This window comes from Stenella coeruleoalba (assembly GCF_951394435.1).
Source record: "Stenella coeruleoalba genome assembly, chromosome: 13".
Classification (NCBI taxonomy): domain Eukaryota; kingdom Metazoa; phylum Chordata; class Mammalia; order Artiodactyla; family Delphinidae; genus Stenella; species Stenella coeruleoalba.
Window position 1 is genome coordinate 27,885,440 of NC_137159.1, and position 12,663 is coordinate 27,898,102.

At 37.1% G+C, this 12,663-nt stretch overlaps 1 protein-coding gene across 6 annotated transcripts in view; it reads right to left on the reverse strand.

The window, feature by feature from the left end:
• Positions 1–12,663, reverse strand: part of ALMS1 (ALMS1 centrosome and basal body associated protein) — a 220,524-nt gene that overhangs the window by 97,663 nt on the left and 110,198 nt on the right. For all 6 annotated transcript variants that reach the window (XM_079940071.1, XM_079940069.1, XM_079940068.1 and 3 more), the window contains one exon: positions 6,643–8,486. In XM_079940071.1, the coding sequence (XP_079796197.1) occupies positions 6,643–8,486 (1,844 nt within the window). The remainder of the gene's footprint in view (positions 1–6,642; positions 8,487–12,663) is intronic.

Consider the following 12,663-nt stretch of genomic DNA (forward strand, 5'->3'; position numbering starts at 1 on the left):
AAGGAATGAGAAAAAGAACAGACTAGCCCAAAGTCAGCAGAAGAAAGGAAAATAACAAAGATCAGAGCAGAAATAAATGAAATAGAGACCAGAAAAATAGAAAAGGTCAATAAGATTAAGAACTAGATTTTTGAAGATAAACAAAATTGACAAACCTTTAGCTAGACTAAGAAAAAAAGAGAGGACTCAAATACATAAAATCAGAAATGAAAGAGAAGACAAAGCAACTGATACCACAGAAATATATAGGATCATAAGAGACGATTATGAACAATTATATGTCAACAAATTGGATAACCTGGCAGAGATGGAAAAATTGCCAGAAACATACAACTTACCGAGACTGAATCATGAAGAAAGAGAAAATATAAACAGACCCATGGAGTAAGGAGATAGAATCAGTAATCAAATCTTCTCAACAGAGAAAAGTCCAGGGCCAGATGGTTTAAGTGGTGAATTCTAACAAACATTTCAAGAAGAATTAACACCAATCCTTCTCAAACTTGTCCAAAAATTGAAGAGGGAGGAACATCTGCAAACTCATTTTATGAGGCCATCATATTACCATGATGATCCAAAGCTAGATGAAGACACTACAAGAAAACTACAGACCAACAGCTGATGAATACAGACATAAAATTTCTCAACAAAATATTAGCAAACTGAATTCAACAGCACATAGAAGAATTATACACCATGATCAATTGGGATTTATCCCTAGGATGTAAGGATAGTTCAACATATACAAATCAATAAATATGATATGCTTCTTTAATAGAATAAAAGATAAAAATCATATGATTATCTCATTAGATACAGAAAAAGCAGTTGATAAAATACAACATCCTTCAATGATAAAAACTCTCAACAAATTGAGTATAGAAGAAACATCCCTCAACATAATAAAGGTCATGTATGACAAACCCTCAGCCAACATCACACTCAATGGTGAAAGGTTGAAGCTTTCCCTCTAACATCAGGAACAAGATTAAGAGTGCCCACTGTCACCACTTTTACTCAACATAGCACTGGAAGTCCTAAGCAGAGCAATGAGGCAAGAAAAAGAAATAAAAGGCATCCAACCAGAAAGGAAGAAGTAAGTTGTCTTTGTTTGTACATGATATGATCTAATATCTAATAGAAAATCCTAAAGATTCCACCATAAGCTGTTAGAAATAATCAATGAATTCAGTAAAGTTGCAGGATGCAAAAATCAACATACAAATATCAGTTGTTTCTATACACTAACAACAAAATATCTGAAAAGAACTAAAGAAAACAATCCCATTCACAACAGCATCAAATCAATCAATACCTAGAAATAAATTTAACCAAGGAGCTAAAACATCCGTTCACTGAAAACTAAAAGACTGTGATGAAGGAAACTGAGGAAGATGCAAACAAATGGAAAGACACATGAAATGTGTTCATGAACCAGAAGAATAAATATTGTTTAAACATCCATACTACTCAAAGCCATTGATAGAGTCAATGCAATCCCTACCAAAATTCCAATGCCATTTTTCATAAAAAGAGGAAAAACAATTCTAAAATTTATATGGAACCACAAAAGACTCTGAATTGCCAGAGCAATTCTGAGAAAGAACAAAACTGGAGGCATCATACTTTCTGATTTCAAACTATACTACAAAGCTATAGTGATCAAAACAGTAAGGTGCTGGCACAAAAACAGATACATAGATCAATGGAACAGAACAGAGAACCTATAAATAACCCCCCACATATACAGTCAACTAATATTTTACAAGGGAGCCAAGACTACTCAGTAGGGGAAGGATAGTCTCTTCAATAAGAGGTGCTGGGAAAACTAGATATCCACATGCCAAAAAAATGAAATTGGACTCCTACTTTTACCGCTCACAAATTAATGTGAAATGGGTTAAAGACTTAAACATAAGACCTGAAACCATAAGCTCCTAGGAGAAAACACAGGGGAAAACTCCTTGACATTGGTCTCACCAGTGATTTTTTTGGATGTGACACCAAAAGCACAAGCTACAAAAGCAAAAATCAGTAAGTAGGACTCCATCAAACCCCAAATTCTCTGTACAGCAAAACAGTCAACAAAATGAAAAGGTAACCTACAGAAGAGGAGAAAATATCTGCAAACCATATATCTGATAAGCGATTAATATCCAAAATATATAAAAAACTCATAAAACTGAATAACAAAAAAACAATCTGATTTAAAAGTGGGCAGAGGAACTAGAACTGAATAGACATTTTTCCAAAGAAGATATACAAATTACCAACAGGGAGATGAAAAGGTGCTCAACATCACTATTTATCAGGGAAATGCAAATCAAAACCTCAATGAGATCACCTCACACCTGTCAAAAAGGCTATTATCAAAAAGACAACAAATAACAATGTTGATAGGGATGTAGAGAAAACAGAACCTTTATGCACTGTTGGTGGGAATGTAAATTAGTGCTGCCACAATGGAAAACAGTAGGGAGGTTCTTTAAAAAATTAAAAATAGAACTACCATATAATCCAGCAATCTCATCTCTGGGTATACATCCAAAGGAAATGGAAACAGGTATCTGCACTCCCACATTTGTTGCAGTATTATTTACAATAGCCATGGTATGGAAACAACCATATCCTGTGTCCATCAATGGATAAATGGATAAAGAAGACATGGTGTAGGGACTTCCCTGGTGGTGCAGTCATTAAGATTCCACACTCCCAATGCAAGGGGCCCGAGTTCGATCCCTGGTCAGGGAACTAGATCCCACATGCATGACACAACTAAGAGTTTGCATGCCACAACTAAGGAGCCCGTGAGCTGCAACTAAGACCCAGCGCAATAAAATGAAATGAAATGAAACAAAAGACATGGTGTATATATACACAAAGGGATATTATTCAGCTGTTAGAGAGAAGGAAATCCTGTCACTTACAACAACAACATAGATGGAGCTTGAGGGCATCATGCTAAGTGAAATAAACCAGACAGGGAAAGAGATATACTGTATGACACCATTTACATGTGGAACCTAAAAAAGCCGAACTTGTGGAAACAGAGTAGAATGCTGTTTACCAGGGGCTGGAGGGTGGGGGAAATGGGGAGATATTGGTCAAAGGGTACAAACTTCCAATTAGAAGATGAATAAGTTCTGGGGATCTATGCACAGCATTGTGATGATAGTTAACAATAATGTACTATATAGTTGAAAGTTGTTGAGAGTAGATATTAAATTTTCTTACCACAAAAACTATGTGACGTGATGGAGGTGTTAGCTAATGCCATGATGGTAATTATTTTGCAATATAAGTGTATCAAATCAAAGCACTGTATACCTTAAACAATGTTATATGTCAATTTTATCTAGTAAAGCTAGGGGAAAAAAATCTTATTCTCCAAAACAAAAAAAAAAAATGAGGGTTCTTTGGGGAAATAGTTGATTTCAGGGTAGTGGCAAGGTACAGGAGCCAACATGAACGTGTTCTCAATAGCTAAAACTAAAACAATTTGAGTAGTATTGGATTGTAATCCAAAGAATGAAATAAATACCCCTGAGTTCATACTAATGTACATGGAAAACTAAAGGAATAAATAAATGGGGGAGGAACAACAGCTCTTGCTTACAGAAGAATTCCAATTAATAAACGTAGAAGGAATAAAGGAAATATGAAAACTCCATTAGAATACCAGAGTAATAATTGCTACAAGCAAGATCCACTGAAGGATGCTTAAAATTAGTGGTCAAAGTTTAAGCAGAAACAGGACATTTGCATAGTCTAGCAATACCTCCCTTAAATATTTAGTATCAAAAAAAAATTAGTATCTACAAAGGAAAAACATTAAGTTTACAGTGGAGAATCTTGGTAGATACTACTTTAGCCAAGTGATCAAGGTTAACATCACTAGTCATGCATATCAACTTAATGTGCTCCCTGATGAAATGCACTGAAAGTGTATAACCCCAATCTAATCTTGAGACAACATCAGACAAAGCCAGATGGAAAAGACTTTCTCCAAAATAACTAATTCTCTTCAAAGTGTGAAAGTTATGAAAAACAAGGAAAGTCTGAGAAACTGACACAGATTGGAGGAGATTAAGGACACAACAACTACCTGCAAGGTGAGATTATGGAATGGATCTGAAACAAAAAAGCTTCATTTGTGGAAAAAACAGGTGAAATCCAAATTGGTCTATACATTTAATTATAATTTTATATGAAGGAGAATTTCTTAGCTTTGGTAAATATTTTATGGTTATGATGTTAGGGTAAAATGTTAACATAAGGGGAAGCTTTAGCAAAGGGTATATTGGCAACCTCTAAAATAGGCCCCCAATGGGACTTCCCTGGTGGTCCAGTGGTTAAGATTCCACGCTCCCAATGCAGGGGGCAAGGGTTCAATCCCTGGTGGGGGAACTAAGATCCCATCCCACATGCCACATGGTGTGGCCAAAAAAAAAAAAAAAAAAAAATCCCCCCAATGATCTCTGCCTCCTGGTATTCATGCACTTGTGTAATCCCTAACCCTTGAGGGTTGGCTGGAAATAGTGATTCATTTCTTTCTAGTAGAATGTGGCAGATGTGGTGAGATTCACTTCCAAGGTTAGGTTACAAAGTAATGACTGTGGGTTTTGTCTTCAGCACTTTCTCCTGCAGTCTCAATTGCTCACTCTGAGAAAAGCTTTGCTGTCATAGCTGCCATATGGAAAGAAGAAACTGATTATTTCTGGCCAATAACTGTGTGAGTGAGCTTGGAAGGACATTCTCTTAGTCAAGCCTTGAGATGGGACCACAGCTGTAGTCAATACCTTGTTTGCAACCTTGTGAGAGACCCTAAGCCAGAAGCACCCAGTTAAGCCATGCCTAGATCTCTGGCCCACAGAAACTTTGGGATAATATTTATTGTTTTAAGCTGCTACATTTCAGGGTAATAGGTTACACTGCAATAAATAACACAGGAACTCTACTATTTTTTGCAGCTCCTCTGTAAGTCTAAAACTATCTCAAAATAAAAAAGTTTAATACATATATAAATGTTTTATGCATATATATATGCACACACACAGATAAGTGTGTGTATGTATATACAGTTAGAATTATTTACAGACTCTGGAGTCAGACAAACCTAGGTTCAAATGCCACCTCCAACACTTAATGGCCATGTGATCTTAGGCAAAACATTTAATTTCTCTAAGTATTAGGTTTTTAAAATCTATAAATTGAGGTAATAATATCTACCTCCGGATGATTATACTAAGTATAAAGTGATACACACATTGACTACAATGCCTGGCATTTAGTACATTCTGAACAAACAGCATTATTATTAGTTCATATTTAAAATCATCTATAATTTTCTTCTCATTCAAGGAATTCAGTCCCAATAACTTGGCATTTTATCACTGAGAAGAGTTTAAGTATTGTATGTAAACTTGTCAATCTTTTAATTTCTAAACATTTTTCACACACAGTACTGATCTCTATAACACTCTACTATTTATAATAGTATTGAAATCAGAGATTGACCTTGTTTTTTCCTGCCCCAATCCAATTCTCAACCACTAATTTTTCAAGCTATAATGGACCTTTAAGCTTTCCAACCCTTTCCTTCCATCAGTCATCCATATATGAGTGCGAAAGATATTAAATGACTTGTCCAAGAGGACAGTTGATAGAATAGTTTAAGTACGGTTTAGGATTCGGGAGAGACAGTACCACGTGGTGAACAAGCTCTTGCTTAGACTGAACAGACTGCATTATTTGAGACAATGAGGTTTGCTTGATAGCAATGTCAGTGTCTCAGTTTCCCAGAGGGCAAATAAGGATACCACCACCTACCTCATAGGGTTATCACAAGTATTAAATGAGATAACATATTTAAGTCCCTCACTGCCATGACTACCACATGCCGATGTCGATTACACATTTTTTCCCTCTTTGTAAGGCCAGTGCTCTCCACTCTGAAATACTACCTTCTCAACTATAAGGTGGAAACATTAAACACAGACAGTAATTCGTTTAGCCATATGGTAAAAGACTCACTAATGTAAAACTGAATCAATGACAGTCTTAAAATCAATCTGAATAGTATAAATCTAATGCATTTATCCCTGAATTGGGTTTCCATTCCTACAATCATTGTGAAGTAATAAGGCATCACATCAGGGACCACATTAGGTTGACGTGCATTACTGGTGATGTTAACCTTGACAACTTGGCTGAAGTGATGTCTGCCAGGAAATTTCACTTTTTTCATTCTAAGTACTAAATATTTGAGGGGAATCATGAAAAGGAAACAAAGAGAGGAGAGGGAGCAAAGCCTGGTCTTCAGCATATTTCCAATGTAATAAATAAGGAATTAGTAAATTGTACCACTCAATGATCAAAGATTCTTCTTAGAGTAATTCAGTGTTTTAAAATACTTGATGTCAAGTCGTTTTCCAAAAGCTCTTTGAGAGTATAAATACATTACTCTCAGGTGTTTTCTCTTAGTTAGGTGTTTATTCCTTGACAGAATTCTAGCTTAGGCAGATACAACCTCCCCTAAGAGAAATCATACTGCCTCTCCCCCAAGAACTTACATTTGCTTAAGTATTTTAAACCCTTTATCATAAATTCCATCAGCTTGCTTGTAATCACAATGAGACTCACCGAACTGCAGATACTGGAGTCCCTTCTGGATTGGAATATCCTTCCAAATCTGAAATGTTCACTTGTGTTTGCCTTGAGGTTACTATCTGGTTATTCTGAAAAGGTATGGTTTTCAAGTCCTGGGAAATAATATCACTATCTGGAAGAGGAGACTGTACGACTTGGAAGTCCGGTGAAGATTTAGGTCCTAGAAAACCTAAAGATTCTTGATCCTGTGCTACAGGTTTACTGGTCAATAATTTGGAGGTTGGTTCCAGTGATTCTGAAGATATAGTCTGTAGGTCAGAGTTAAACTCACTATTCATCCTTGTTTTAGAGGCAGGATCCAATGAATGAAATCTTTTATCTAAGGTTCCACTATCCAACTTGGAAGGAGTCTTGGGACAAAGAGTTATACGAACACAAGAAAGTGCTTTTCTATTTGAAGGTGGAGTAGATGCAGATGTTACTACTGTACATTGATTTGGGGCTGATGGGGAGGCCACATCACTGAATTCGCCTTCAACATTTATCATATCAGAAATGTGTAATTTAGGCTCATGTTCATTATTCTTTTCTACTATATAATCCTGACCTTGAGGAAAGGAAGAATGGTGTTCTCCCATGTGGTGATCTACATCTGGGGCTTTGCTTTGTTCAAAGAGCTGACGTTGTTCAAGAAAAATGCGAGAAGGAAGGTCTGAAGCTATATAATCCTGACTTTGAGGAAGGGGAGAGTGGTTTTCTCTCAACTGATTATCTTTATGTTGGGTCTTGCTTTGTTTAAAGAGTTCTCGTTTTTCAAGAAAAACACGACAAGGGAGATTTGCAGCTACATAATCCTGATGTTGAGGAGGGGGAGAATTGTGTTTTCTCACACGGTGATCTGCATGTGAGGCTTTGCTTTGTTCAAAGAGCTCTTGTTCAAGAAAAATGTTCGAAGGAAGATCTGGAGTTATAGTTACATTCTTCTCTTTTACTCCTAGTGTGGAACTGGGTCTGCCCATGTTAATGAGAGTATCGTTATCAGAAAAATGAACTTCCTTGAAATTGCTATCATTTGCACTGGTACTGGGCTTAGAATGACTGCCTTTAAAATCTGATCTTTCTAAGGGTTTTTCTTCTTGGTGAGAATGTGCAACAGATAATTTTTGGCTTTGCCTACTATTTTCTGCTAAAATAGTCACAGCTTTATCTGGTGACTGACTAATGATTTTAAATGATGAAGGGGAAGAGGTTTTCTCTTTTAGATCTCTAGTAGGATTTTGCTCTTCAGTGATATGAGAACTAACTAGCCCCACAGATGCTCCAGTACACTGGCTACCTTCAGTAACACCAACCTTAAGAAAAGAGGAATCTGAAAAGCATTTAGAATGTCGGTGAGATGAGAAAATGATGGAGGTAGTAAACTTTTTCATGGGTTCTGGGGGCAGCATTTGTGATGACGACTGACAATCCATTTCTTCAGGTGGCATACAAGCAGGTTCTACTAATTCTGATAGCCAAGGGTCCAACTTTTCACGGAATGGCATTCGAAGACCCTTGCTAATTTTCAAGTCATCACCTATAAAGTTTTGAAATGGGGAATGACTTTGTAACTGCAATGAATTCCAAACTTTGAAATGGGAGTTGTTCTGGTCCAGTGACTTGGCAAGGTTGATGTGCTCAGTTGTCCATGATGATGGGCTCCGTAGTCCTCTGATCATTTCTGAGGGTTCAGCAGATCTGAAAACACAAGGGTGGCTGTCCAATTGTGGCCGTTCAGCTGTTAGAGTCCTGAAACATCCTTTTTCATGGCTCTCAATAATAATGTGACTACATACAGCTTCTGGCTTGCATTCTATCCCCTGTGGACTCTGTAAACCCTAGAAGATATAAACAAGTTCTTACTTGACGTGGTCCAAATAGTTATATAAAAATTAGATTCCTATCTAGGCTAAGATCTGACCATGAAGGTAATGTTGATCTTTTATAATGAAACAGGTAAGAACACAACAAGAAAAATACAACTAACTATAGAATAAAATGGCTCATGATAAATAAGACCACACAGTTAATTTCTTCTAAAAATTTTCACTGAAGTAACAAAAGCAAAGACTACTACTCACCTTTTTTGTTCTAGTAACAGAGGTCCCTTACCCCAACTTCTGCTGGTCACATGACTGCCAGCAGAGACATTTCCAGTTTCTTCTGCAGCCAGATGTGACCATGTGACTAGGTGTAGGCCAATGGGATGTGAGCAAAAGCAGTAAATACAATTTCTGGTTCCTGTCCTTAAAAAAATCAAGTTCCTGACCTCTCTGTTTCCCTACCCCAACCATCATTACCATCACCATTACCTTTGCCAACTGAAAATGGTGATGTCTAGAACAATCTTGGGAAGCCAAATGTAAGGATGGCTCAGCGGCCCACCCAGTTTGGTTCCTCAGAAGACCTCAAGAAGCAGAGCTTTCTTTCCTACCCTGGAGAAAAATACAGTTCTACCTTATTTGAGCCACTGTATTTGAGTCTCTTTGTTACAGAAGCTTGGCCTACAACCTAATATTTAACATTAACAATAGGAAAAAGAACTAGTACCTCTTTCTGGGGTATAGGATCAGTGCTTAAAGATAAATATAACATTTCTTTGAGATTTCGGTGTTTTACCTATAAAGTTATAACCTGGCATTCTATTTAACTTTAGTGCCACATTTGATTTCATAGAAAAATATTTTAAATTATGGTGCCATTTGTCACATAATGGAGGAGATGTACTTTTCCCTATTCCTCCTGCTAAGCAGAACTAAAAATCCTGGATATTATATATACAACAAACTTAAAAAGAATCTGAAAGGTGTAGAGGAAAAGGCAGACTGGCTAGGGACCTTGGGACCTGAGGAGTAACAAGGTAGTGAGATCCCTGGGTTTTCTTTTTACTTCAAATATCCCAGACTTGGAGGTGAAGACAGCGACCCATGAACAAAGAGCACAGAAGAGCACAAACAGCACAAAAGCTCTAACAAAAACCTGCTCTCGTTAGCTAAAAAACAAGCAAAGGTAAAGTTTAGCAAGACACAAAACCTTTAGACAATAACTGCTCTCTTCCAGCCAAACATCACAGAAAAACACTGTGGCCTCACCCACACTCACACCAGCAAAAGCCAAGTGAGGAGCTTGAGATCTATCCTTTCAAAACTCTAATAAGGAACCCCAACATCCAGGCCAGTGTGGAATTAGAGATGGTCAAGCAAGATCCCAGAACTATTTTCAACCCTGATGGCTAGTAATGAGCTACCCCTCCCTGTGATGTCAGTAGAGACGACATGGGGAGACAGCTTTCATTCCCACTTAACAATAATGAGGTGCCTCTCTCTCTCCCAGCTGCAGACTGGAAGAAAAGATTTGCAAATCTCATATCCAATAAAAAATTTACAAAGAACTCTCAAAATTGAGGAGTAAAAAAAAAAAAATTTTTAAAACAATCCAGTCCCCCAAAAGGGGCAAAAACATATACATTTCACTGAACAGGACAGAGATGGGAAATAAGGGCATGAAAAGATGTTCAACACCATTAATCATTAAGGAAATGGAAATTAAAACCACAATGAAATATCACAACACACCTATCAGAGAATGGCTAAAATAAAAAATAACGACAGGACTTCCCTGGTGGCGCAGTGATTAAGAATCCGCCTGCCAACATGGGTTTCAGCCCTGGTCTGGGAAGATCCCACATGCCATAGAGCAACTAAGCCCGTGCAACACAACTACTGAGCCTGTGCTCTAGAGCCTGTGAGCCACAACTACTGAGCCTGTGCTCTAGAGCCCATGAGCCACAACTACTGAGCCTGTGCTCTAGAGCCCATGAGCCTAGAGCCCGCGCTCTGCAACAAGAGAAGCCACCACAATGAGAAGCCCACACACCACAATGAAGAGTAGCCCCTGCTCGCTGCAACTAGAGAAAGCCCGTGCAGCAACGAAGACCCAACGCAGCCAAAACATAAATAATAAAAATAGAATAAATAAATCTAAAAAAAAAAAATGACAACGTCAAATGCTGGTGTGGCTGTGGAGTAATGAGATCACTCACACATTACCGGTGGGAATGTAAAATGGTACAAACGTCAAACAGTACAAATGGTGTGGAAGTTCTCAAAAATTTAAAACATGCAATTACCATATGACCCAGCAATAGTAATAAAGACCTATGTTCATCAAAAAGCTGCAGAGGAATGTCTATAGCAGCTTTATTTGTAATAGCGAACAACTAGAAAACTACCAAGTTGTCATTCAACAGGTACATATTTAAACAAATTGTAGTACATCCATACCATAGAATACTACACATCAATAAAAATGAACAGACTGTTGATATTGAATATTCTGCAGAGAATTATGCTGAGTGAAAAAAAGCCAATACTAAATGACTGCACACTGTATGATTTCATCTATACGAGTCTTAAAATGACAAAATTATAGAAATAGAAACTAGATTAATGGTTGCCGGGGGTTAAGAAAGGAATGTGAATAAGAGAGAAGTGGATGTAGCTATTACAGGGCAACATAAGGGACCCCTGCTGTGGTGTAAACATTAAGTAGCCTGACTGTATCAATGTCATTATCGTGGTTGTGATATATTGTTACAGATTTGCAAGACCTCATCATTGTTGGAAACTAGGTAAAGGGGAAAAGCAATCATTCTATATTATTTCTTACTACTTTATGGGAATCTACAATTACTTCAAAGTAAAATGTTTATATTTTTAAAAAGCCAACAAACTAATTAAACACCACTGGACAAAAAACACTTTAAAAATGTGATATTTATTCCATGGCTTCTTATTACCCTGACACTGCCTGACATATCACTGGGAAATAAATATTCCAATTGGAAATAAATACTCCAATGACTAAGAATCATAAACTTAGTCCAGCCTCTTAAAGCAGGGCATGATTAGATTTATATTCATCCCAAAAGACATTTTTTCCTCCTTTCCAATAATCTGTGTCTTACAATTCTTTGGAACACTCCAAACCTTACAGCCTTCCATCACCTCTTTCAAGCTTTATAACAATTATAAACAGCTTTCAAATAACTTTTCCATTTAAAAAATTCTTATAGCTTTGGTATTTGGCAAATAAATTTTAGTATTTTCATATAACCTTTTCCAGATAAACCGTAAAAACTTATCTTATATCCCAACAATGTATCACATGTTAAAAGCTACTATTTAACTCAACAAAATCCAACACTTTTTTTTAAAATTCAACACTCTTTAATGATAAAATCACTCAGTAAACTATAAATGAAAGGGACTTCCTCAAACAGATGAATGGCATTTACAAAACATGCACAGCTAACATTATACTAAATAGTGAAAGATCAGATGCTTTTTCCTTAGGATAAGACCAACACAAGTATGGCCATACTTCCTCTTATCATCTGGAGGTTCTAGCCAGGGCAATCTAGAAAGCAACTTAAAGAAATCCAAAAAGGAGAGGAAGAAGTACCTCTATTTGCAGATGACAAGATCTTCTGCACAGAAAATAGCAAGGAAATCATAAAAAACCAACTAGGACTAATAAGCAAGTTCACTAAAGTTTAGGATGTGAGCTCAACAGACAAAAATCAACTGCATTTCCATACACAGTGAACAATCCAAAAATGAAATAGAACAATTCCATTCACAACAGCGTAAGAATAAAATACTTAAGAATATATTTATCAAAATAAATAAATAAATAAAACTAGTACACCACAAAACATTACTGAAATTACAGAAGATCAGAATAAATGGTAAACTGGCCCAATGGATAGGAAGACTTAATATTGTTAAGATGGCAATATTCCCATATTGATCTACAGATTCAAGGCAATTCCTAACAAAATGCCAACTGGCTTTTTTTTTTTTTGCGGTATGTGGGCCTCTCACTGTTGTGGCCTCTCCCGCTGCGGAGACGTGCAGGCTCAACGGCCATGGCTCACGGGCCCAGGCACTCCACGGCATGTGGGATCTTCCCGGACCAGGGCACGAACCCGTGTCCCCTGCATCGGCAGACGGA